Source organism: Apiospora marii (genome assembly GCF_038362585.1).
Source record: "Apiospora marii strain CBS 49790 chromosome Unknown utg000007l_segment0_segment0, whole genome shotgun sequence".
NCBI lineage: Eukaryota > Fungi > Ascomycota > Sordariomycetes > Amphisphaeriales > Apiosporaceae > Apiospora > Apiospora marii.
The window spans coordinates 2,532,623-2,558,810 of NW_027117379.1; the positions used below are offsets into that span (position 1 = coordinate 2,532,623).

At 54.4% G+C, this 26,188-nt stretch overlaps 10 protein-coding genes across 10 annotated transcripts; 6 read left to right on the forward strand and 4 right to left on the reverse strand.

Moving 5' to 3' along the window:
- Window positions 1-404: 404 nt before the first annotated feature.
- On the forward strand, window positions 405-1,623 carry PG985_011208 (uncharacterized protein; the record flags this gene model as incomplete). Its single annotated transcript, XM_066830975.1, has 2 exons — window positions 405-1,106; window positions 1,159-1,623. 2 exons carry the CDS (start codon window positions 405-407, stop codon window positions 1,621-1,623), a joined length of 1,167 nt encoding a protein of 388 aa, XP_066681657.1.
- An 816-nt stretch (window positions 1,624-2,439) lies between these two features.
- Window positions 2,440-2,916, reverse strand: PG985_011209 (uncharacterized protein; the record flags this gene model as incomplete). Its single annotated transcript, XM_066830976.1, has 1 exon — window positions 2,440-2,916. One exon carries the CDS (start codon window positions 2,914-2,916, stop codon window positions 2,440-2,442), a length of 477 nt encoding a protein of 158 aa, XP_066681658.1.
- Window positions 2,917-3,969: 1,053 nt separating this feature from the next.
- PG985_011210 (uncharacterized protein) lies at window positions 3,970-4,653 on the forward strand (the record flags this gene model as incomplete). The annotated part of the gene is made up of 1 exon (XM_066830977.1): window positions 3,970-4,653. One exon carries the CDS (start codon window positions 3,970-3,972, stop codon window positions 4,651-4,653), a length of 684 nt encoding a protein of 227 aa, XP_066681659.1.
- Window positions 4,654-6,306: 1,653 nt separating this feature from the next.
- On the forward strand, window positions 6,307-7,416 carry PG985_011211 (uncharacterized protein; the record flags this gene model as incomplete). The annotated part of the gene is made up of 1 exon (XM_066830978.1): window positions 6,307-7,416. One exon carries the CDS (start codon window positions 6,307-6,309, stop codon window positions 7,414-7,416), a length of 1,110 nt encoding a protein of 369 aa, XP_066681660.1.
- Window positions 7,417-8,722: 1,306 nt separating this feature from the next.
- PG985_011212 (uncharacterized protein) lies at window positions 8,723-9,763 on the forward strand (the record flags this gene model as incomplete). Its single annotated transcript, XM_066830979.1, has 1 exon — window positions 8,723-9,763. One exon carries the CDS (start codon window positions 8,723-8,725, stop codon window positions 9,761-9,763), a length of 1,041 nt encoding a protein of 346 aa, XP_066681661.1.
- A 1,298-nt stretch (window positions 9,764-11,061) lies between these two features.
- Window positions 11,062-11,727, reverse strand: PG985_011213 (uncharacterized protein; the record flags this gene model as incomplete). The annotated part of the gene is made up of 1 exon (XM_066830980.1): window positions 11,062-11,727. One exon carries the CDS (start codon window positions 11,725-11,727, stop codon window positions 11,062-11,064), a length of 666 nt encoding a protein of 221 aa, XP_066681662.1.
- A 4,981-nt stretch (window positions 11,728-16,708) lies between these two features.
- On the forward strand, window positions 16,709-18,019 carry PG985_011214 (uncharacterized protein; the record flags this gene model as incomplete). The annotated part of the gene is made up of 3 exons (XM_066830981.1): window positions 16,709-17,440; window positions 17,508-17,659; window positions 17,722-18,019. 3 exons carry the CDS (start codon window positions 16,709-16,711, stop codon window positions 18,017-18,019), a joined length of 1,182 nt encoding a protein of 393 aa, XP_066681663.1.
- A 780-nt stretch (window positions 18,020-18,799) lies between these two features.
- On the forward strand, window positions 18,800-19,078 carry PG985_011215 (uncharacterized protein; the record flags this gene model as incomplete). The annotated part of the gene is made up of 1 exon (XM_066830982.1): window positions 18,800-19,078. One exon carries the CDS (start codon window positions 18,800-18,802, stop codon window positions 19,076-19,078), a length of 279 nt encoding a protein of 92 aa, XP_066681664.1.
- A 553-nt stretch (window positions 19,079-19,631) lies between these two features.
- PG985_011216 (peptide transporter) lies at window positions 19,632-22,451 on the reverse strand (the record flags this gene model as incomplete). Its single annotated transcript, XM_066830983.1, has 7 exons — window positions 19,632-19,970; window positions 20,053-20,520; window positions 20,599-20,862; window positions 20,927-21,208; window positions 21,275-21,391; window positions 21,455-22,015; window positions 22,083-22,451. 7 exons carry the CDS (start codon window positions 22,449-22,451, stop codon window positions 19,632-19,634), a joined length of 2,400 nt encoding a protein of 799 aa, XP_066681665.1.
- A 2,519-nt stretch (window positions 22,452-24,970) lies between these two features.
- On the reverse strand, window positions 24,971-26,158 carry PG985_011217 (uncharacterized protein; the record flags this gene model as incomplete). The annotated part of the gene is made up of 2 exons (XM_066830984.1): window positions 24,971-25,875; window positions 25,951-26,158. The coding sequence occupies 2 exons, from the start codon at window positions 26,156-26,158 to the stop codon at window positions 24,971-24,973; spliced, it is 1,113 nt and encodes a 370-aa protein (XP_066681666.1).
- Between the last annotated feature and the right edge of the window lie 30 nt (window positions 26,159-26,188).

Genomic DNA, 26,188 nt, shown 5'->3' on the forward strand with positions numbered 1-26,188 from the left:
CTCAAAATAATAGATGAATCGAGCGTTAATATATAAGAGAGACCCAAGCTGAAATGCAACTCTGAATTCCAGAAGTTGCTTTTGCTTGGCATTGTCAGCACGCAACGGAGTTTTTTTGATGCGAATGCTATTGAATTGTCCGGCGCATCCGCTGCCACTGTGGAGGATCAGTTCTAGGGGCGGGCCAGGCCAGACAGGTGGGGTTCTGCTGCCGTGAAAATGGAAAATCACTCCGTCTTAAGCTCTGCTAAATGAAATGCACACATACATGTTTACGCTCTACCCATAGTGAATCTCACAGAGAGAAAGAATCTTGGGCTTTCTTCTTTCATGTTTTGAATCTCAGCTTTCTGCTGTTGCTCTTTTTGCGAACTTGGTATCAGTTTGAGAACAGCTTGCTCGAGATGGCTTCACGGTCGACGGGGTTTCTCGTGCTAGTGGTAGCAGCCCTCTCGGCTTTCATCTACCCGCGCATCTCGCTCCTCCAGAGCTTCTACTACAACCACCCCGACAGACTGGTGCCGCTCAACAACATTGGCCCCTATGAGGTCAAGTTCGGTGATAGGCTCCGCAGCTGCGAAGATGTCATCCTCATCGAGAGCAAGGGCGTGGCCATCGTCGCCTGCGATCCCGGCCGCGAACGATGGAACACCGTCATGGGCATCTTCTTGTCGGGACCGGTTCCCGGCGCCGAGTTCTATGTCTATGAGTATGAGAACCTAGATGATGACAAGTCCCTGACTCCGCTGGAGGTTGTCGGCTATGCTCCGGGCGAGGACTTGCATACGTTGGGGCTCGCATTCGACGAAGACACATCGTCGCTCTTTGTTGCCAATCACCGCCACGATGGGTCGAGAGTAGACGTCTTTCATCTCGACTTCGAATCTCACACTCTACGTCACGCCCATTCTATCCAGCATCCGCTGATCCACGGTCCCAACTCCATCCTGCTCGTCAACAGCCATGAGTTCTACGTCACCAATGACCACCACTTCCTCGCCAAGGACCACCCGATCATCAGCAAGCTGGAGACCTTCACGTCGTTCCCGACGGGCACGCTCGTCCACGTCGACATGACGCCGCTGCTCCAAGACCCGGCCAGCGCCGTCGTCAATGCGGGAAGTGGCCGCGCGCCTGCCCTTCGCCAATGGCATCGAGCTCGTCAACGACACGACGCTGGCCGTGGCCTCGACCAACAGCGCCTCCATTCGGCTGTACAGCATCTCGCCCCCTTCCAAAGTATCGAATGGACGACACCCTATGCTGCGCCCCAGCGCCAGCATCCCGCTGTCGTTCTTGCCGGACAACCTCTCCAAGTCCTCCAACGGAGCCATTGTCGTGGCCGGTCACCCCCACGCCATCAGCTTGGGCAAATTTGCAGCTACCCGGCACATCTGCAACTCGCCTGAGGATCTTGCCAAGGCCGAGCCGTCGGTCCGGGAGGTTTGTGAGAAGTCGAAGGCGGGTTCATGGGTCTCACAGTGGACGGAGGCCGAGGGGGTTCGGGATCTTTACGTCGGAACGGACTATCCGACGAGTTCTACTGCGGCCCGTGACTTGGGTAGGAAGACGGGCATCATTTCTGGATTGTATGCTAAGGGGTTGTTGGTCTGGCGTGACTAGGACTACCCCTATCAATGATAATTCTGGAGCTTTTCGCATCGTGTATTTTCTGCTACCTGTCGAATCTTCGTACTAAAGTGTTATAATCTACTGCTTCCAGTGTGTTAGATACTGTTCTCAAGATTGAAATTTATCAACTCGTGTGTGAGGGTCCTAGCACCTTTGTCCGTGAATCTCAGGTGAAGTCAACAGGTAAGCTTCCCATTCGAGTTGTTTGGTCGTCCACACACCACTGTTGATCGCCTACCTACATCTGTTTTTACTGGTCCTTAAATCACCTGTGCCATCTTTTGCATTCAATGCGTGTCTGGAAAAGTGCCTTCCCCATCAGCACTTTGGTCCAAAGCATCCTTCTGTCAAAGTGCCTGCTCACTTTCCCACCAACATCCGATTTATCCAAAGCGCCCTTCTGTCGGCTTGCCTTCTCGGTTTCCCATCAACATTGCCGCACCCAAAGCATCCTTTCATCAGCTTGCCTTCTCAGTTTCCCATCAACGTTTACCCAAAGCATCCATCCTTCTATCGGCTTGCCTGCTCAGTTTCCATCCTCACCACGACCACAACAAACTGACATTCCCACTCACTTGCCAATAACTCGTCACGAAAAGCAAACTTCGCCCGATTTTTTGGAACTCGCTTGGAGAAGGAATAACTGTAGGCTCTTTCCACCATGTCTTCCATCAACGACAAGATCGAGGCCAGCGCCCGCGCTGCGTTGGACCTTGAGCAGTGCAATGCCGAGGGCAACAACGACCGTAAGTGCGACCCTTGGCTGCGTTTATATAAATCTCTCAACCCGAATAATTGACCGAAAAATTAGTTTCCTTCATCTACTGGCTGCGATCGCGCCAGGACACCATTGACATCACATCCGGTGTCTTGCTTGAGAAGCCCACTCCCAACGCGCTCAAGGAGCAGCTTGACGCGCTGTTCGACCGCTACGTTGCCGACGGCACCGTTTTGAGCAACTACTGCAAGAGCAAGATTGACGAGTGCCGCGAGCACGTCAATCAGAAGGCCGCACTCCAGAGCCAGATCGAGAGCTTCAGGGATTACCGAGCCCAGCTCACCGACAGTATCAATTGGCACAGGGAGGAGTTGCGCTTGCACCGTCTCGATGCCGCCGACCAGCAGGCGGCCTTCCAGCAGGAGAAGAACCATTCCGCGGCCATGCAGCGCCAGTACCAACACCAGCAACGGTTCCGCGACCAAGCCCGTGATCAGGCTCTCGCCGAGTTGGAGGCCCGCCATGAGGCGCTCATGAACGACCACGCGGACCTCCAGGTCCAGCATCAGGCCACGCAGGCAGCCCTCCAGGCGTCAGAGCAGGCGCGCAGCCGGGAGGCCGTACACACGAATGGTCTCGAGGACGCGCTCGAGGCCGCTTACAACCTGAACAACCACCTGACCGACCTCGTCAATACGCTACACGAGTCTGGCGTCACCATCACGAGTGGTTTCCTGGCCGAGGGAGAGGATGATGTTGTCAAGGACGAGGATGCCGACATCAAGAGCGAGAACGATGCCCTTAAGGAAGAGGAGATCAAAGCCGAGGACGACGATACCGCTTCATCCATGGCTCCGACTTACCCTCTCTCGTCGCCCCCTCACGCGATGTATGGACTGGAGTGGCACTAGGCAGCGAATGCCACGTGCCAGTGGACTTTGGATGGTCGTTATTGGGGGCTTCAGCTCTTCGGGTTGATCCTTGGATGATGAGAGGCTTGTTTTGCCTATTTATAGAGCTCAAGGCGTATGGGAATTGGGCTTGCCATCTGCATGATACATGGCACGGCGTTGCCAAGAGCTGGGGCTATGTTCTTGATGTATGAGTAGGAGACTTGGCACGTTTGGGTCTGCGAACATTGAGCAATGAATTAGTCGCAGTGTAAAAATAAATACGTAAACACAGAAGATGAACGAGGAGGTCTTGCCGATTGAGTCTTTTCTTGTAGAAATAAATGGATGTATGCGCACGTCCGTTTCGTCTGTTCATTTCCTACCTACTACCCCCCAAGGGTAAGTTTAACTCTGTTACCTTCAGAAAGATACCTGGAAGGGGGAGTTAAACATTACCCTGTAAGGTCGTACTTATTCGTACCTTGAAACACGAGACGATGGTATCACGCGACGACACATGTTAAAAAGCGTCTGACGTCAAGCGGCCAAGCGATCCGAGCCTTGGCTGTAATCTGATCCTATTTTCGTCTTTTCTTTTAATTGGCTTCCAATCCCCTTCATTAGGAGCTTTCTCTCTCTTCTTCCATATACGTCCTCTTCATGCACGTCATCTGCAATTACAACCTCGACCACATATCAACGAGCTAGGCCATGATCAGCAACGCAATGGAGAACCGCCACATGTCAGCAAACCCTCGGCCCTTCGCGAACTCTAAGGCTCGCCGGGCCGAGAAGGACGTCCCGGAATGGAAAGCTGCGCCCAAGCGGAGCAATGGCAAGAAGGATGCATGCATCACCGTCCGAGCCCGTGACAGCCCTCCACGCCAGCAGCAACTACCAGAGCCCCATAAAGGCGCCAAAAGCAGTCCCACGACACCCAGTCGGCGCGGCAGCCGGCTTCGCTCGCCGTCTCTCCCCGCCATCTCCGAGGTCAATCACCACTGCCATTACAGCAACGATGACAGCCCGAAGACGGCCTGCCCATCAATTACCACAACGCCTCGTTCTAAGACTATCATGACCAGCAATGTCAGCGAGTTGGCCGCCGTACAGGCGCTGCGGGAGAGCAACGAGGCCCTGCTGGCCCTTGCCACGGAACTCATCCGGATGATTCCCGCTTCCTTCCCTGTGCACGAGATGATCCAGAGACGGGAGGAGGCGCGGGCTCTAGCGGACAAGTTTCTTTCATCTACCGCAGTTATCGAGATGGGGCATCGAGGTTACGACCTCGAGGCAACAGGAACTACTCTATCTTCGCTACCACTACTGAAAGGGGATGCCGGGAGGATAGCTGGCGAGCCCGAATGTGCGAAAGTGCATCACCCTCGAAGCAAGAGTTCCGTCTTCTGAAAGAGGCGACGGTGGATTTGGGGCGCCATTGCTGTGTAGATGGGGAGATGGGGTTCCAGCTCTACTGTTCTGATTTCCTTCTTCTGCCCCGGGGTATCATCGTTCATGGTCGTCATATACACAAGAACGTCGTGTGAGCGATCACTGCGCGATTATCTAGGCGGGCAGGTACTCGCCGAATTTACTTTTACCTTACGTGCCCAGGTCACGAGCATAGAGTACTGCTGTACAATAATTAGACGCTGTACTGCTCAGTTGCTTGCTCATTATAATAATAACCAATTCATAATGCTCCCAAAAGCTTTAAACTCTACCTAAGTCGCTTGTTCCTGTGCGTCGGGATGATGGATAATTTGTCAGCCCGACTTCCACTAGACCCGTGGTTTGCCTATCTTGTTAGTACTCGGTGAACATACTGACTGAAATCTCAAATGGACCCGAACTACGTGCCTGAGAAGAGAAGACCAAGTCACCCGCACCCGAAAACCATCGGGCCACTCCAAAGCGACCCAAAGCCATGCGAGAGTAAGCAGCCTAAGAAAAGATGCCCATGAGGGTCGAGAATATGTCCAAGGATGTTCTCAAGGGCACCAAAAGGATTCCCAGCATGGTACCTGTCGGGCAGTCAACTACGCGCGAAAGTTCATTGGCAAGTATCTTCTATACTGGGGTAATATAGAAGTGCAACCCTTGCTTTTCACTATAATCGTCGGGCCTTACAGTGATGGATATCAACCGATCCCGTGCAGTCTGACAGTCATTTTTCCTTGCAGTATCCCCTGCAGACCTCCTCGAGAAAACCCACTCATCTTGGAACTGCTGCCTCAACCTCCCCCCTTTACTTGCAAAGCTTATAGTCCTGTCCCGGTCAACAGGCAGGTGCCTAGAGAAAATTCTGTCATTCCAACCGATAGATTTTGGGACTGAGAAGAACAATCAAAAGCTTATTCCATTGAGATGACTCGAATTTTGATTCATCAACCAGAGAAACCGACAGATTAAGGCCAATTTGTTGGCAATCACTCTACCTATCTTGGGCCCTCGACAGTGGCCCGATGTCAACATAAACTGTATATGCCAAAGCTATAGCGTTTATCAGTATCTAGCTACCGGTTCCATGGTACGAGTAACTTTAATGGCCCGAAATGGTGAGTCAGCTATAAAATACGAGGTCGGGCCACCCATTCTAACCAATATACCCAGGAACCGAGAAACCTTCCATGATAAGGACTCTCAGCAGATTTCCCAGTCACTTTTTCCATGGCCCGAAGTCTAATTTCTCGAGGGTATAAATAGTTCCTCTCCCCCCGGCCAAAATTGCAATTCCTCTTTCCGATTTATCACTTTCCTGGACAAGCAAAGTGATATTCTGCTGATACTCCTTGACATCTGACTCCAATACCACCCTCACACATCCGTTGACACAGCCAAGCACACCAGCTCAACTTCATTTCAAGTCTACTACAGTACTCTGATCAAGTATCTGTCAGACTCTACTTCAAACAATCTTTCTCTCTGGTCTCTTCCTATTACCGTCTAGGTAGACCATCAATTGGCACGTTCCCTGCCCAGTCAACTTTGAGACATTCACATCTCATCTCAACCAAACACTACTCTACTCAACCCGAGTCAACTCCAGACCACTTTGTCAAGATGGGTATCACTTTCAACTCCCGCGGCCTCCAGCACATCAACCGTGCAGCCAAGAAGCAGGCAGACAACTTCGGAATGGGCTTCAACACCAAGTATGGCCACAGCGAGGCAAAGGGCATGCCTCTGGCTGCTCTTGTTGAACGTCCCATCGTCTCTGACTACTCTTCTCGCTACGAGTCTCGTCCTATGCCAGCACCTCAGAAGCAAGACAAGCCCCGCTCTTCTTCGGGTTCTCCTACCAAGAAGAACAACAATGCTCCCAGCAAAAAGGTCGCTACTGCTCGACCTTCCAGTGTTGATCGTGCTTTTACTACTTTCACTCCCAACTATCACGGGACAGTGACTACCACTACCAAGGCTCGCCCCTCTACTACCACTACCACTACCGAACCTCGCTGGTTTACTACTTCTATCAAGGGTCTTCCTTCCAAGAAGAACAACAATGCTCCCAGCCAAGAGGACGCTCAACTGGGCAAACGAGCCGAAGTCCAGAAGCTGAAGGAGCTTGAACTCGAGAAGAAAAAGAAGGAGCACCAACTCAAGCACAAGACTCTCAAGGCGATGATGACAGCAAAGTCATCTCCTACTCCTCCTTCTTCTACTACCACCACCGCTCGACCTGCTACTACTGCTCGTCCTGCCAATCTTGCTCAACCTACTACTACTGCTCGTCCTGCCACTACTGCTCGACCTAATACTGCTTCCACTGCTTCTTGCCACTCTACCACTACTACCACTACCACACCTCGTCGCTCTTCGCCTGTCACTACTCCTCCTCGTCCTTCAACTGCCCAAAAGGCTCCAAAGGCAAAATTCATCCATTATAGCCTCGACGACTTGGAGTGCGAGTCTGACAGGCTACCATCACTGTCACCTTCACGAAGTGAAGACACTGACATGGTCGACTACGACGACGACGAATGCATCGAAACTCGCCCAAGAGTCCGCATTGCCACCCCCCGAATTCGGGGCTGCGACTCCGACGAGTCTTCTTCGCCTGTCGAACACACTCGAAGCACCAGCATGACGCAGAAGCAGGCCAAGCTTCAAGCTGTGATTGAACGCAAGAGAGCCAAGCAGGCCAAGTCTCGCAGCCTTGGTTGGGCCTAAACTCACTGATCACTATCAACACAACAAACAACACTGGATGAGTAGAGGCAGATCAATTGCTCCTCATCCCAAACTATCGGGTCCGGCAGTCGTGGGGAGTTTGTCACCTTCGAGGTTTTTTCTCCCCAAAGTAACTGCGGCTGTCGGTACTCTTTGGTTGCTATCACAGACACACACACACACACACACACACACACATACATTTCGTCTGCTCATTGGAGCGACACACTCATGGCCAAATGGTCATTCTCAGAGTCATCACACACAAACACAAAAACACAAAACAACAACAACACACAAACAAACAAAAACACTAAAAAAAAAAACACACAACGCATTGCAGCGATATAGCCCTGGCCACATTTGGTCATCTTCTACTCAAACTCTCAGATCATCACTACCTGAGAACGGGCTTCAGACTGTTTGGTTATCCCAGGTACCTGTTGGAATTGGTTTTATTGGAGGGGTGAGAGCTACAAGCTCGTGGATTTCCTAATGTCTTGGTTTGGGGATTGAGCTACAGGCTCACGGGATCCTGGTCATCTGGTTTTGGAAGGGGTGTTTCTTTTCTGTTGGAGTTCATGATACCCTGGGGATTTGGTTGGAGTTGTTCGGTACTGGGATAACCATCAGTCATAAATACTGTCTTGAAATCAATAAAAAGACATACAAACACACTTATATGTGCATTTGACTTGACAATCGTGACAGTTTTTCGTGTTTCGTGTATGGTACTGTGGTGTTCCTGTAGCATGTCGTCGCCACCTAGGTATCACGATCGCCTCCAACGGATCCGTACTAGCCCGATCCAGTACCTGACCCGTGCAAGGATCACCAATACGGCTGACGTATATATCGTACGGTAATTGACCGCCTTCTAGAAGAAACCTGGAAGCGTCTTGGATCCAGGCCCGGTGAGAATGAGATTGGTGCAGCCCCCAAGTGGAGCCGCCAGTGCATCGACCAGCGCCAGTAAGATTGCCAAGCCGTGACAGCTTACGCCCGCCGCCAACGCCCAGCCGAACGCATTTCACCCACCAACCAGCGACTTACTTTTTCCAACCTAGTTGCCTGCAAGTTGCCTGCATTAACACGACCGTCTTACTAGCTTAGGCATCTATTTATATATTATTGTCAATATTCTTAATTGCCACGAGGCAACGAAGAAGCACGTACATACATAGCTGCTGTACTTTCTTACCAATCAACCCATCCAATCTGCTGCCCCCCGCATGGGAACTCTCCTCATCTGAACTTCTGAACAGCTCGGGCCATGCTCTCCTTTTGACAGCGACCGCCACCCAACATGGACGAGGTCACGTCCTTGCCAGCAGAGGACTTCGCCTTCATCACCTACTGCGACAGCGGGTATACGGAGGCGACAGATGGCGTAGGCGAAGAAGAAGGGGCAGATCTGCTCCGCGTGAGGCGCGATGCCTTCTGGAGCTACTGCGGGCCCTTACTGGACAATGGCACCGACGCCGCCTCGCAGCTGCCCCCGAGCCTGCACGAATGGGCCGCGGCGTCGCTGACCGCTGGCTCGGGCCTGGACCTCCTGAACCGCCGCCTCCTGCCCTTCCTGGACTTTGTCAACCGCTTCGTGGCCGAGAACGGGCTGGATAACTACTGGCTGACCATCCGGGCCACGACGCCCACCGCCGAGTACGACCAGCCGCGGTGGCACACTGACGATATGTTCTTCAATAGCAGTAAAATCAACAGCCGCAGCAGTAACGATAAGTCAGTGGCACCATCATCACCTTTATTACCATTGACGCCGCGAAGGTGGTCCTTCTGGCCCATCCCGTCGACGCCGAAGCCCAAGGAGGACGAAGAGGAGCTCTTCCCCGATCGGCGGCGGCAAGAGCAGCAGCAGCAGCTGGACCTGGAGACGGACTGGAAGATCTGCACCACCCTCCTGGGCCCCTCGACCATGTTCATCCCCGGCCCTCACCAGCACCGCGCCCGCAAGCGCCAGCGCTCGGCCAAGGAAACGTCCCGCCGGGCCAACGAGCACGCCTGCACCTCGATTCGTTGCGTCGGGTGCGCATCGGCGGCCGACGACGTGCGGCGCGACCTGGGCGGTTCTCTGAAGGATTTGGGCGTCGTGCAGGCGGGGCCGGGGCAGTGCGCGTTCTTTCGGATTGGGCCCGGACGGGGGGCAGTGCATTCAGAGCCGCGTATGAGCAGTAGTGGTAGGAGTGGTGGTAGCCAGGAACGGGGGCGCATCTTCGTCAACGTGGTCCCAGGGAAGCGCGAGGAGCTGGAACGGCTGATGGGGAAATGGGGGATGGAGTTCCCTAGGTCGTGGTGGATCGCGCCGAGCCGGGTGTCGACGAGACGATGAGCCGTGGGGTTTCGTGCTTACGGCGTGGTAATTGGTTACTAGAGCGGCTAGGGTGAGCCGTCAATGGGATGGCATGTCAGACGGGCGGCTACTGAGAAAGAGGACGGGACATGAGGTCCCAGCGAGGAGAAGGGAGGCTAGAGGTCGGTGGGAGAGAAGTGGTGCACACATCATTCGGTTCGTCGCGGAGGTCATCTGCATTCCATATACCCTGATTTAGGAACAAGCGAGTTATCACAAGGATAGAAGGGCGAAATGATTTCTTGCGGAATCTCGATAAGCAATATCAAGAGGTTGCTATGTACATATAACTAAATTCGAAGGCAATCGCGGTTCACTTTCATGCTCACGCTCTTTCTTTCCAATCGGAGACCAGCGAAAACCAACTTGATGCGACGGGTGGTCAGCCAAACAAGCGATCACGAACTGCCAGAATACATCTTGCCGTAAGGGGCTTGACGTTTCGTCTCCCATTGGCAAACAAACGAGAGACCAGAAATTCAATCGCTGCCCTTGAGCGAAGAAACAAACGGGGGACGACGCGCCGCGCTGGAGCCCTGGTCGGGCCAAAGCCGCCATTAAAAGGAACCATGTTGACGAAACTCCACTATGGGGAAACCCCAGCTACCGAGATTGGCCGTCAGCCGCGACGAAATTGCAAGAAGCACAGTTTGCGCCAGCGCTGTCTTGTTGTCAAAGTCACACTTCAGCAAGCGGCACAGCAACCACGACCGCCTGAATAGGCGGCACGGTTACGGCGCAGCGCAGTCGGGCAGGGATGATGGGGAAGAAGGAATTCAATGCTAGCTAGCGAATTTACAGCGCAGCGCCCAGCGGGCCCTCTCGTCAGCCCGAGACCCAGTCGTCGAACATCGGGAAAAGATTGCTTGTGTGATTGGGTAGTGGCCGGAAGGGGGCTCAACAGATTTCGGTCAGCATGGGTGGGGACACCACCGTGAAGTAGGTAGCCGAGATGGTACGATGGTGTCTCCCGTCGCATTGGCATCCCATGACTAGAAGAACCCGTCAAAGCATAGTGCGACTTGAAAACTACAGAAATAAGATCGCTCAGAGGACGGGCACGTATATAGAAGCTGGAAGGTCACGAGAAGAACAGACAATGTGTCAGTGGCTGTCCGACAGCGACACGAACAAAGCGATGTGTAAAACGATCTGAGACGAGGGTATATTAGAGTCGCAGTCTCGTTGGGACTAGATACTACATTTATGCGTATAGTACATCCATCCATTAATCATTATCCATTCCAATCCGCGTCTATCGTTCCCATGTAGCCAGCTTACAGCATGGCAACGGCGCCGATGAAACCAGCGGCGGCCACGGCACCAGCGACCATGGCGGTAGGCTTAGGGGCAGCAGCCTTGGCGGGCTCAGAGCTCTGGGCAGCGCCCTCGCCGGAGCCGGAGGCAGAGCCGGTGGGGGTGGGAGTGGGGAGAGCGATGCTGGCGTCGCCGAGGAGGGACTTGCAGGCGGGCTCCTTGGTGACCTGGGCGAGCAGGCTCTCGGCGCTGGAGAAGACGGGGTCGGCGGTGCAGGCCGACATGAGACCGGCGATGTCCTGGGTGTGGCTGCTGTACCAGCCGAGCAGGGTGGACTCGTAGCTCGACAGCGGCGCCGACAGCGACGAGGGCACCGACATTTGGGTCCCCAGGGCGGAGCAGGCCGAGGCCAGGTTGGTCGGGATAGCCGTCTCGGTGAACTGGGGCACGTCGCTGGCCGTCGCGTAGTAGCTCAGCAGCTCGCCCGTGGGGGTCGGCAGGCCGGCGATCAGCATCACGGCCGACGAGGTGCAGTCCGACGAGCCCGACTCGGAGGCCTGGCGGGCCACCACGTGGGCGGGCGCGGTCAGGTCGCGCAGCTGGTTGGCGGCGGCGTGGTTGTAGGTGGCGCCCACGGTGGAGGCGAGGCCGGCAAGGGCGGCGCTGAGGAGGACTTGGTTGTGCATCTTGATGGACGGTAGCTGATTCGTTTTACTGAGTAGTTGATGTTCAAGTGGCGAAGGGTAGTACTACGAAGTAACGCAGGACGAATGTTACGAGTTGGTAGATGGATGGGTGAAGGATCAAAACAAAACAAGTGCAACTTGCCAGACGGGGCTGTAGTACTTATATGAATCCTACTGTTACGGCGCAGTATCTCCTACCCCAGTTATCCATGATTGGCTTGGTTTGCTATTTCTGGCGGTTCACTTGCCTCCCGGAGCAACCTGCAGGCCGCCAGGCACACTCTCAAAGCTGCAGGGAGGTAATGACGACGAAGCGAGGATGGAAGCAATAAATGCAGGGGCAATTGTAAGTCTAGGGCCAGTCGAAGCAAACAACTCAGCCTTGAAGCGGGCAAGCGTCGGGCCTAACCAGGCACCCAGGCTTAGAGTAAGTCGGCGACCAGTAGCAACGTCCCCAACGAGCCAACCATCACGCCAGAACGACCCAGATATTGCTGACGGCCAACCGAATCGAGACCCAAGTACGGAGTAGCGGCTACGAAATCAATGCCACCTCGTCGCAAAAATGGATCTGCTACGGGGCACGCATGCAGTGTCTGATTAGCCGATCGAGCAGAATAGTAAGCAGACAAGAACTCCATTCCAAGCTAATATGGCCGTGAGACAATCGCGAAGTCAGTCCATCCGTCACCTGGCCGGACCGCAGCAAGCTTGGTGCTTGGCTAGCAAGCTAGGCAGAAGGAGTCGCCTTGCGTTGACGGGTTGACTGACGAAATGAGAAGGACCATGTGCTTGGCAACTTGGCAACAAACAATTAACTTGCTACACAGGTCAGTACGAGAGATGTTCTAGCTGTCTCCCTTTGTTGATATCGGTAGCGCCTTCCAATTGCAAGCATTTTGTATCATCAATTTGTTGATCTTGATAGGACTCACTCTCCCTAGGCCATAAAAGATTGATGGTCAGATAGATGTGGATGGTGGGAAGCTGCCACCTGCCAGCATGTCGGTTGAGTTCCGACAACGCATGCATGGCACAGCCACCAACCACCAACCACCAACGGCACCTGACAACTGACTCGCATTCGCTGTGTTCGCAAATCGACCTTGACATTTGTGGGATTGCTACTGTAGACCAACCCGCCGCCGTCAACCGGAACGCACTACTACCTATTCGTGACACTGGCTTAGCTCCATTTCCCGGCATCTTTTCCGCTCAAAGAGGCGTGCTTTTCCGAAGGGCCAAGAAGAGGCGCCCCAGAAGCTGAAAAAGCGATGAGCGCCCTACTGCTGTTAGTGTCGATTTCTTGTGGCCCAGATACAGTACGAGAAACAGCCTAGGACACTTGGGACCGGCAACTGTCTTGACACTGACTGATGCATCGATTCAAGTCAACGGGCTAAACTGCCTGGGCCTGGCTGCACGCTAGGACATCAATTGCATACACTCTTTGCAGCTGGAGATACCAATATCCAAGCGAACCTGCAAACGGTAACCTCGAAATTCCAAAGGTCGAAAAGGGTCTTCAGATAACCTACCTACGGAATGGATGGAAGCGATGGGACTGGTGAAACCCACCGGCCAGTCCTTTGTCCTGTCTCCCTGTCCACATGCGCAGCGGGCTGGCGGGCTTGCGGGAGGGGCTGAACGGGGCCTTGCACACTGCACAGCCGATCCACCACCATCGGTCGCCTTTCGCCACCATAGCTTTGGTCGCTTGAGAGCCCAGAGCCCAGAGCCCTAGTCTCCACGCGACATAGACTTGCGTAAGCCGCAAATTTCCATCAAGCAAGGATCTTCCTGATCCGGCGTCCGAGGCGCGATGGCAGAGTGGTCTAATGCGATAGACTAGAATTGAATCTTCGGTTCTAGGTATCTATTTCCTTCGGGAGCGCAGGTTCAAATCCTGCTCGCGTCGCGATGTTTCTTTTTTCATTTTGTGTGAAATGCTCTCAGTTTATGTCGAATCGATCATATCTGATCATTCGGGTATTTGATTTTGATCATGTTCGCTATCATTTCCCTTTTTAATGTTGTTGTTGTTGTTGCGTAATGCTCACCAATGTTACCAAAATGGGTGTTCTTCAGGAGCCCCAGAATAACGGTTCTAGTCCGTCAGCCGAGCTTGTGAACGACTCTGTAGTTGTCATACAATCTGCCCACCACTGGCCGCGCTTGACTCTATACAAGCGATATAGAATGAGCTCTTTCTTGCTGTGTCGCAAGTTGAGTAGCATATGTGCTATGAAATTCAGGAGTATACCATAGTTGTATGCAGAAGAGAAGATACCATCATTGCTGCAAATGGCCGGATGAGATTGGCTCACACGGCATCCATCCCGAAGTAGATCAAGATCGCGCGTTCAGTTCGGACGAGGCCCGGCGTTGACTGAAGTGCGTACCACCCAGCCAACCGAGTTGACCTCGGGGAGTGTCCAATCTGATGGAACAATCCAGACAACATGGGAAGCAAGGTGAAAACCAGGAGATGTCAATTGCGAGAAGACCCAGAATGCGCCACATTACCGTGCGCTGCATTGGTGCTGCCGGTGTTTGCCTTGCATATTCGCACGTAAGACGCCGAGTCGCCGGAATAAGCATATCTTGCCGTTGGGGCCGTTGTGACTGCAAGGTTTGCCCAGACTAACCCAAGCATGGTTTCTCGGTCAATCGCCAGAGGTGGGACACCGATGTGGTGAGACCCGAGATCTCCTGGAGTAGATACGATTCCTCCGGTATGAGTCTAGCCTTGCGTGCAAGACATAGTTCTGTCTATCTACGAGTCCAGCAACACAGAAAGCGCTTTACTATATCAAAGTGCAGTGACAAGGCGAGGGACACTGAGGATCCCTGCTCCACGTGTGCATCTTCTGTCTTGTCTTAGACATTCGGAAAAAGCTGAGATGCTGATGAAGAAAATATCCCGGGCGGTGAAGAAGACATTGGTCATCATCCGTAACTTCATCAAGAATGTATTCATTGACAACTGCTAGTGGTATGTTGTATGCCTTCAGTAAGACATGCAGAGGTGCTGCCAACCAGCAGTTTCTGCAGCCGCAAAGGCGAGGAAGGGCATGGTGATGTTGATGATATCGTGGCATTGCCAGATGACGGCGAACGATACCAAAAGCAATACGGGGATCACGATATGTGGCAAGAGTCAGCGGTGGCTGCTGCTGCTTCTGAAGATGGCAGCCTCTGAAAACAAGATTTCCTGAGTTTGTGATGTCAGACAAAAGGTGTCGAGCATGTAGGTTGACATAGGATGACCACCAGTTGTCGAATTGTAGAGATGCCCGCTCCTCCGCATCAAGTTACGCCGTGTTCGGCAAGTCCGCCCCGATTACTCTTTTTTCTTGTGAGAGCGCACCTGCGTGGGCTTGGTATTGGTCGCTGTTACTGATATTACCTACCTGCCGAGCATCGTGCTACACTGCATGTGGCATGAGTTGTCACCTCAGGGTGAGATACGGCCATGGTTCATCGATGCCAGTCAACCCTATGCGTCGGGTACAGTAGGTCGGCCATTGCCAATAGGGGTGGTTCTTTCGTTTTAGGGGGGGTTAGGAGGTAGCAGTAGGCCAAGCTTAAAGGAGGTTATTGCCTGTCTTTTCTAAGAATAAGGAGAGTAAGTTGCGAGACTAGTGCGGCAATACGGCCATTTTCCTTTCACCTAGGTGATAACGGGCGAGGAACGCGAGGGGGGGAAATGACGTGAACCTGCGTAAGTTGTCGAGAGGTTTGAGAAATTTGGTGCGAGTGGGGGCGGGTGGTGGTTTGTGGTGTTCTGTGGTGTGTTCTGGTGGTGCAGGGGGAGAGTGGCAGATCACTGATTGGTGGGCTACCAGAGAGATGAAATCTGGGGAACCTAGAGTCAGCTAACCGGCTAGACGCTGGACCAAGATGGCGCGCTGGGAGATCGACGCCGATAGCGCCAATGGGAAATCGGTTGCATCAGTGCGGAAAGCTCGTATCCAAGCCCAGCAGCAGCAACACAACAGCACAGCACCTGCAACATGCACCACTCTCACTCTCCCCCGATAAAAAGTACAGTCAGAGTATATCGCGCCAATCGAGGCAGATAACGGCCACGAGAAGCAGCCGAAAGAAGGATGACTGGAATGCCGATGGTGACCTCATTGCCAACTGCAGTCAGCTTTGTCAGCCATGGTGGTACTCTGCTGTCCGCCGTGCTGGACCCTGACGTCGTAATGAGCGGCTACTGAAGAAACAAAACGACCCCACGGCCACCAAACAGCCGACAGGCGAGCGACACGCGCAAGACTGGCTGCAACTTGCACCCGCAGCAGAGCAGCCAACAGCGCTCCTATTATTAGGGTATTTCCCGCACTTACGGATTTCCATGTCGGTTGCGAAAGCGTTTAGGTACTAGAATGGAATGGCAAATGGAAAATAGGCCTGCACATCCACTGTACCACACAGGATCGCTGGCCCCAAGAGAGACCCGAACGCGCAAGCTCGTTGGCTCCAGTGGGCGGGCTAACGTGGAAAAAAACACCGAGGGTCTGAAAACTGTCACCCGAACCTGAAATGCCCACACCCCGGATCCCTGACCAGTGACTGCAGTGCACATCATCTACGCATTCGGGAGGGCGACTCGACCACCTCCCACTTGTTGCCGCCTAACTTGGTAGCTCACCCCCTCGGTCGATGATCTCCTCGACCCATTACGACCGCAGATGGATTTCTCTCGTTGCTTACGGGCGCAGACCAACACCAGGCCGCTTTTCTCGTCCACTTTCTCGTCCAACGAGTCCGGTTTCCCCTATGGATCGCGTGCATTAGCCAAGGTAACTGCCGTGTCCGTCCTTTGCCAGCCTACATATATGAAGATGACCACCGCCGCACCTTCAAGATCGCTTGGCTCGACACCACCACCCGCCTTCTCAGTCCCATTCTTCCCACCACGATCTTACTCTTCCCCAGGGATTTTCTGCGAGACACATATCTCCAAGACATCATGCGCTTCTCCGTGATCGCCCTGTGTGGCGCTGCTTCCGTGTCCGCCCTGGCGGTACCTTCAGACTCCTCCGCTGCCAAGCGAGCCGCCCCGAAGCCCGTCGACCTAGCCCAGTTCGGAAAGTTTAAGACGACAACACTAGAAGAGGCCAAGGCCAAGCTCGACGCCGCACTCAAGAAGGCGGGTAGCGATCTGGCGGGCGGCCTGGGCAGCCTGTTGTCGACGGCGACCCACCAGATCGATTGGAACACCATCAAGGACCACGACAGCGCCAGTTATCTCGGCGGCGCCGCCCACCCCCACGCCCGCTCCGTCATCACTGCCCGGCAGTCCGGCAACTGCACCAACCCGTCCGTCCGCGTCGAGTGGCGCGACATGAGCGAGCAGGACCGCAAGGGCTGGGTCCAGGCCGTCAAGAAGCTGATGGACCTCCCGGCTTCGGGTGCGTTCTCGGCCTCGGGCGCCAAGAGCCGCTACGATGACCTGGTCTCGGTCCACTACCAGATGACCGAGACCATCCACGGCGTCGCCCAGTTCCTGCTCTGGCACCGGTACTACCTCCACCTCTTTGAGGACCTGCTCCGGTCCGAAGGCGGCCTCACCGGCCCCCTGCCCTGGTGGGACGAGACCCGCGACGCCGGTAACTTCTCCAAGGCCCCCATGTTCACCTCGGACTATATTGGCAGTGCCCCGTTGGCCAAAGACGGCCTGGGTTGGTGCATCACTGATGGTGTATGTCTCTTCTGTTCTCATATTACCACGCCTTCATTCAAACTTAAACTGACAATATGACTCGCAGGCTTTCGCCAACAAGCAGCTGACTGTCGGCGGTGACACATGCCTTTCCCGCGGCGTTGACGAGAGCTCCACGGCCAACTGCAACCAAATGTTCATCAACACCTGCAACTCTCATCCGAAGTTCTCTGACATGGCAGGTTGCGCAGAGCTAGGGTATGCACTCCCGTCCCCCTCTTCCTTCAGCATGTTGCCATACTAACATGTTCTCAACCCAGCCCTCATGCTTATGGCCACAACGGCGTGGGTGCCGTTATGGCCGGCGTCCCTACCTCGCCTAATGACCCGTCCTTCTTCCTGCACCACGCTTTTGTCGACCACGCATACCGTATCTGGCAGATCGCGGACCCCAACAACCGCCTGACCCAGATCAACGGCTGCTCCGATAAGGCCAACCCCTGCACGCCTGCCTCCGCCAGCGTCGGCCTCAGCTCCAAGGGCCTCCGCCCCGACGCCACCGTTGGGGACCTCTTCGACACCACGGGCGGGTACCTCTGCTACCGCTACAGCTACTAATGAGTGCGACGACTGCCTCATGTTTTGATATTCTTGTTTGGAGTTTGGGGATGCCTTTGTATCATGATTTTAATTGTACCCGCGCGATGACTCGCTGATACCCTTGTTTGACGACCTCTGCTGGAGCTCCAAAAAAATACTTTCAATGTCTAGTCATTAATGGATAATGGCCAATTAAGATCTATCAAACCATATATATACATGTTCGTTCTTGGGTATACTGCTTGTGGTCTCTTGAAGCATTGTCGAGCTCGCTGTCGTTTTGGCAATGGTTCGCACCACCTGCCCAGACCAACCAACCCCTGATCCTGATTACTAGCGATTAGGCGTCCTTTGCCCGTTCGCTTCAATTGGTGTATGGCAGCTTTGTCCCCAGACTATGTAGAGCATTCCCATTGAACGAAACATTGACACAATGACGGCCGGCAACAAAGCGGCTATCGCACAATGGTCCCTCCGTGGAGGGGTCTCGACATGACATTACATTACCGGTCTTCGTGTCCCTTCCACTCCCATCATCTCAAAAGAACGACCCCTGCTTGGCTCCTGTTTATGTATGTGACACATCCTACATTACGCCACATGAACCCAACTGACATAATCGAGTCTATCCACAACCGCTATTCAAAACCATTCCACACGAACCAAGCGATCCATTACTCGACCTCTCGCAATAAGGACACCACCTGAGACCAACAGTTCCGTCGTTACACCACCACCACCAACTCGAGCCTCGACCACCACACCCCCACCCAACGACCAAAACCCACCCAGCCAACCATGCCCACTCAACAATACCTTCCGTACGAGGATAACCCAAACGTGCCGCCCCCGAAGATGAAGTGGCCCGAGATCCTGCTCGTCACGGGCATCGCCATCGTCGCCGCCCTGTTCGTGGCGGCCTACTGCTCCGGCCACGTCCGGGAGTTCCGGGAGCGCCGCGCCCTGCGCCGGGGCCAGAAGAAGCAGCAGTGGCCCAAGCCGAGCCGGGCCGAGTTGATGAATCGGTCGCATAATAACCAGTCGGAGGAGGAGCTGGTGGGAGGGTATTATAAGTGATGAGTAGAGGAACGTATGAGGGGGGATGGGGGTACGTCGTCTCTTTCGCGCGGGACTGGCTGCTGAAGGGGAGTCTGTCCAGTCATCTACGCAAGGCTCATGATCACCGTTGGAGAATCGCCCTGGCGGATAACGATAACACATCCAGCAAGGGATATGTGTCATGGTTAGGTTAGACGTAAAAACACGACATTTTCAGTCCGTTAAGATTCATGTCATTGTGAAGACGCTGCCCACTTGCATCGTCGTCAAGTCCGTTTGGTAGAGGTAGACACAGAAGTACGGAGTGCAGTCTGTATCACAGTCATCATATTTGCCGATATAGCTCAGCTGGGATTCAAGATATGTACGGCATGGTCGACTGATCAAGTCCAGACCCGCCCCTATGTCGGAAAACTGGCACCACTCAAAACTGAACAGCAACGAACGTAAAGGAGTAAAACCGCCCGCTAGCAAACACCATGGTATCAAACGCTGACCCCCATCGTCTCCGTCTCCCTCCCCAAACGCCTCGCTAGCCCTTACATACACAAAGCGAATTCTCCCCAGCCCCCTATTCCACAACCGGACACAAGTCATAGTTCCCGTCCACATTGTTCCCCCACCACTTGGGGAACGGCTTCGCCGCCCCGCCGGCGCCGAAGACGGCAAACGACAGGATGAAGAGGGCCAGCAGGGCGGCGCCGTCGAAGGCCGCCGTCACCAGGTACGAGTAGTCCCGGAAGAGGCGCGGCTTGTGGTTGCGCAGGTAGAACTGGATGAAGAAGCCCGCCAGGAGCTGGCTGAAGATGACGCACGTCTGGCTCGCGTTGTAGGGGACGTAGCCGGCGAACTGGATGAACTGCGGCATGTTGATCTCGTAGAGGGAGAAGTTCCGGATCTTGGGGAGGAACTACAAGAGGAGGAGAGAAGTCGTGTCAGTCACAGAGGTTTCATTCGGGAGGGGAGGGGGTAGAAAGGAAAGGCTTGCTTACAATGACCAAGACGCGGTGTGCAATGACGACCGCTGCGCCGATCGCAATACCGGCCGTGACCATCACGTACGGCGCCCCTGCCGTGTAGAAGTACTTGGCCAAGGCCCAGGACGCCGCGTTCGTGTTGTACGCCTGCAAAGTAGCGCCGCTCCAAGAAGAGTCGCCGTTGCTGCTGGCAAGGAGCTCTTTATTGCCCGTCACGATGGCAATCATGACGGCATAGTTGAGGAAGCCGCCCAGGATGGTACCGTAGATCTGCGTGAGGAACATGGCGCGGGGCGGGATCTTGAGGTACTCGCCCATCTTCAAGTCGTTGGACAGGGTCACGGCATTACTAATGACGTTATGCGACCATACCGCAAAGTACATGTTGCCGATAGGTTTCCCCGGAAGACAGAGACCGGCAATCATCTTGGACAAGTTGTTGGTGGCGATACCGTTTCCATAGCGAGAGTAAAGCAACGTGCTCTGTTGGAACAAAGGTCAGGGTCGGGAACAGGATTCAGCACCAAGGAGGGGTTTTCAAAAAGAGGGAGGGCGACTTACGAACGGGGCGACGATGGATCCAACCAGCAGTGAGACGATAAAAGCCCAAACGGGCAAAGTGATGTTCTCCTTGATGACGACGACGAGGCCAAGAACAAAGCTAATCACAAGGACGGCCACGTACCACCACCATGGGGTTTCCTTATAGCGACTTGCCATGTGCGTATGATGAGGGTCGTTGTACTCTCCCTTTCGCGCACTCTTGTACGCCCGCACAATGTCCTTGCCCCAGAAGAGGATGCAGTGCATGATGAGTGCGCCGATCTGGAAATACAGTCAGTCGCTCGCTCTGTAAGTGATCATCAAAAAAGGGCATTCGGTCACTGACAGCCGCATTGGCAATGAACAGGCCGTACGCCATCGTTCCTGCCAGTCGGGGAACACCATACTTCTCCAGCATGGATTCGTCCAGCACACCGTTGACGAAAACTTTAGTGATGGGGTACTTTGACCCGTCGGCCGATCGAAGCAGAGTCGACATGAATGGGAGACTCCGAGAGCCCCAGGCATCACCCCAATAGATCGCGGCCATGATGATGAAGCAAGCAGCATAGCCAAGGGCCATGTGTAGTTGAAGCTTAAGAGGCAATGATGTGTTGAATGATGTGATCTGCAATTTAGGTAACTAGTCAGTGCCAATGGGAGTGTGGGTTGAGGATGATGGTGTGCTCCTTACGTATTGCCAATCCAGCGAGATGCTGAAGAGACCCAGTCCTTCGTTGTTGACCGAACCACCAAAGATGTTGGTCAGTGTAGCAGCGGTTGCACCGGTAGCCTTCATAGAGGCTAAGCACTGTAGTCTTTGTATCAGTCGGCGCGCTCACGCTAGGTCAGTCAGCAGGGGGCTTCGACGTACCGGAATGGAGATGGCGTTGAGCCAAGGCCACATATAGGCAGGGAACCATTCCCAGACAAACATGCCAGTGAAGGCATACCAGAAAACTCGAATAGGCTTCGAGTCCTTCACATGTTGCCAATGCAGCCCTTGAAGTGCCTTGACGGTCGGAAGTGTACTCCAGTAAACGGCCTCGACGTGCCATACAGCGACGGGTCGCATCAGCCCACACAGGCCATAACCAAACAAGCCAATGGAGATGAGCGACAGCACAATCGTAGTTGCGCTCAACGGTAGGTTGTAGAAGAGATCCTGAGCTGCGAAAACCTTGATCGTGTCAGCGGCGTTAGAAGCCGACGTGGCGGTGATGGCGCAGATGGCATGCTCCTTCAAGCCCCACGGGCCCGAATTCACGAAGCTGAGGACGGTGATCCACCAGGGGCGTTTTCCCGTACCGCCGCGCTCCCTCCAACGCGCCTCGTAATGGTCACCACGGGGAAGAAAGTTGGCCCAGGCGTTGCCGACGAAGTAGGCGATGAGCGTAATGAATGTGCCGGATATGGTGACATTGGTTGGTTTAAACTGCACATTTCTGTTGTTAGCCTCGAACACAGGTATGCCAGCCACACTTGTCGGTCGATGGGCCTACCTGGTAGATCTGGTACATAGTAGCTTGAAATCCCGAGAAGATGGTCGCTAGGACCATGCCACGGAAGGTAATGGCAGGGTCTCCGTCATCTCGCAACGACAGCAGATGGTGAGCAGCATCGTGGCCAGTGACGATGATGACGTCGTCGCTAGCCGTGTCCTTTTCATGCTCAACTGCTTCACCTTCGCTGGGACTGATGGCGGCAGTGATGGCGTCTCCGATGAACTCCCCTTTTTCGGTGGGAGCAGCGTGGACAGGATGGATCCTTGTCTCATTGACTTCTTGGTGGGTCGGAGCCTCGACAACCTTGCCCTCCACGGGGTTCAGGGCCCCGACCACAACGGCAATATCGTCAGAAGTGTTAGGCATGTTGAAGGTCGTGTCTTGGACGAAGACCAAGGAGCGACAAGCTTTCTAGCGCGGAAGTGACGAGTTCATTTCAGCTGGGCAGAGTCAGTGTGGTCGTTGACAGTTAAGTATGGAATGTCGGAAGAACTAAAGCATGCAAGCACCATCAGGTGTAACAGTAACAGATGTCCGAGTGCATTGAATGCATGCACCTTATCTTGGGAGACTCACAGAAAAGGTATTCTGGCCATGGCGCGATAGGGTCTAAAGATTTACCATGGCCTGGATTGATCGAGCCTAATCGACCACCGTATCCCTGACACCCAAGAAGAGGGCGTCGTCGGGAGCTGAACCTCGTCCAATTAAGGCGCCATTGCAATATTAAAGAGGCCGACGACCCATGCCGATATGCCCAGGTGTCTACCCGTAGAACTCGACATGCAGGCGACGGTCGAAACTTGGCCTTCCTTTTCCGGAGTAGCTGTCGAGTTGCGCCGTGAACCGCTGCAACGTGAGGTTGGGATGTGCAGAGACAGATGCAACCTTGGCAATGCTGGGTGTCCCCAAACACAAACACATGCACACCCTCTACTGCACCCTCCACGCCACCCACTTACTTGCTCCTCTCTTGATGATAGGATACCAAGACAAGGGATCTATGCACGGTGCAGTGCATACATATTGCCTGCCCCGTCTCTTATCGTGGACGGAGCAACTTGGACGGCCCGGAGGGGATGATTCTGATTCGAAGATATCCCATGTCTGTTATGCGCATCAGTCGAAATGGGGTCAAGTGATTGGTGGCAATGGTTGCTGAGCTGCAAGGCTTCAATTTATCGATGGAGGATCTTCGTCGTATAACGTTTCTGGAACAGCACGAGCAGTCTTATCGCGGCGGCGGCTACCCCGACGAATATGCTGTTGGTGTTTTCTGTTCTGCTTTTCGGGAGACATCGTCCGTCAACGTCGGGCGATTTGATATGCACGCCTGGTGCACCCCGAACGGCCCAAGAGAAACATTGATAGACACCGGGTAACAGCCAATGGGACATGTCTGTCAATCTCGGGTACAAGCTGCATCAACATCTGGTTCAACGCACCCACTCTTCCCCGGCCCTATCTTTGGATCCATGATCGCTGAAAGGCTGCACGACTCGAACGTTGGGGTCGGATCACAAGCGTTGCCTCAGCCGGGGTTGCACAAACAATAAACGCTGGAGCCGGTGGTACAGTAGGGGGCCGCCAATCAATTGTTTGATACTTGACTGGAGGTGATAAAGTCCAAGAACCAACCCCCTGGTCGATCCGTGCCACAGCCAGCAAAATACGCGGGTCCATGCAGCAATCGCCTGATGGTGCCCACCGATACAAGCAACCACTTGTTGTTGGCATCAAATGCGAATAGTAGGCGGGTAAGATCGCGTCCGATATGCCCTGAACAGGAAGGTGTGTGTTGTGCATCCTCAGCTCTCTCTATCTTTGCCAAGGTTGGCTCTTCCCCTCAGCGCCGAGGCTTCGGTGGTTCGAGCACTGCAAGCTGGGATATCTCGACAGGTAGGGCAGATAACCCAAACATGCGATCGACTGCAGCAGTACGATCATTTATGACCGGATCGGGTGCAGATGAGCAAAGGCAGGAGGCCCAATGAGGAATGATACAATTCCGTTCTTGCCGTCCAGGTCAGAGTGTATGGCTCTGCATGTGGTACGGCAACGTTGCTGTTGGCTGTCGCTCGGAAGGAAAGGAGAAGGAGAATGGATGCGCATCCATGGCAAGCAACATGGATAGAAGCAGCAAGGTTGGAGGGGTGCAGACAGTGGGGGTTTGCGAGTTATGGTGCGAGGACCGCTAAACGAACGGGCTGATCGAGACCCCTACGCCCCGCAAATTGAAGATCGCTTAGGTGCCAAGATTAAAGTGCTGACAGCACAGAGACACACACCCGATAACATCACTTCCAACGCTCAATACAGCTGCATGGAACTTTCTACTTTAGTAAGTAGCAACTTGAGCACCACCATAGGATTCTTCTATTTCCCCATCGAGCGTACATTTCTCGATACACGTGCCATCGTGGGATCAGTATCGAACCAGGAAACATGTCGCGATTGGGACACATGCGCCGTTCTCGATGCGGCGTGGTGCAGTCATCGGCTCGATGTCCCTATCGTCATATTGTCTCACTCACCCTAAAATCGCGACATGGCAACATATTGGGTCTCCCCTTGCATCCCTGAAATCTGCCGCAACTTGCTGTGGGAGTGTCACATGCCAACAACAGGTTTGCCTTCCATCCACCTCTTCTATCTCCTCGGTCTAACTTGTAACTGTCGTGCATCCAACTGTGCCTTCAATGTCATCAAGTAAGGGGGGTATCAATTGGGTATTGAGTAGGTAGGTAAGTAATGCTAGTTGGTATCATTCGAACGCCATATTCTCCTCTCTCTCTCAGCTCTTCTTCGTTCATTCGTATCATTGAGTACTTTTTCTTCCTCTCGCTCTTTTCCTTCCGTCTCCTCCTTCCGGGAGCCGATCCAGCCTAGATCCTCCAAGGCTCAGCCCTCGTCCCCTTCCCCGCCTCGTCCACAGAAAACCGGGACACCTTGTTCCCCCCGTCCCGTATCGTCGCCGGGCTCGGCAGGCCCGTCAGCTCGATCTCGTCCTCCTGCGGCTGCGGCTGCTTCTTGGCGGCGGCGCTGCTCCGGGTGCCCGTGGTGCCGGTACCGCCGCCGGCCTTGGAGGTGCCGTGCGAGGACGCGTACTTGGTGACCGAGTGCACGGTGCTGTGGACGAGGCGCTTGAGCCAGGCGGGCGCGTAGTAGTTGAGGAGCGGCTTCAGGCTAGCCAGGCAGTTGGTGATGATGTAGGTGCCCGTCTCGATGACGGACCAGCCGACCAGGGCCACGGAGGCGAACGTCCGGTCCGCGAAGGCGGCGGTGCTGAAGAAGGTGACGGCGCGGATGATGGACGAGACGATGCCGAAGCTGCCGATGGCGAAGATGAGGGCCAGCGCCACCCGCTTGGCCGTCGGCAGCTGCAGGCCCCAGATGGTCGACAGGGGCAGGCCCATGATGAAACAGTCCATGATGATGCCCGGGATGGCCTGGGCGTGGAAGAAGAGCTGGACGTCGATGCAGACGCCGCCGGGGATCTTGCGGTCCCACCAGTAGGCCAGCGGCCGGCACTGGAAGCAGGCGACGAGCACAAACGACAGGCTCGTCGCCGCCAGCAGGCCCTGGATGATCCAGGCCCACGCCCGCCTCGCGCCGCGCCAGTTGAACACGCGCAGGTACAGGAAAACAATGGCCATCTTGGGCAGCGCCATCGAGGTGAAGTAGACCATCTCGAAGGCCAGCAGGCACTTGGCCCAGCCCTCAAGCTGGATCGGGTCGTTTTCCTCGAGGTACTCGACGTGGCGTCCCACGCCGCCGACTTTAGTCATTACTAATTTTGGTTCTTGTCAGTATATATCGTGTCTGGTGGGGTGATGAAGGGGAGGCTTGCATATGGCTATGGCACACATGCCCAGGTTCACGACGTACGCGAGGAGCAGAAAGGTGTCGTCGAGGCCGAACTTTTGCGAGGTAAAGGCCTTGGCCCAGAATCGCAGGCCGAGGAAGACGGAGGTCAAGACGGCGAAGGCGATCGAGACATTGACCAGAATGTATCCCTCGTCGTCGTCGAGTTGCCCCTTGCCCGGGCCACCCCATATGGCTCCTCCCAGCATGGCGATTTGATGTTAATAGTGTTTCTCGAC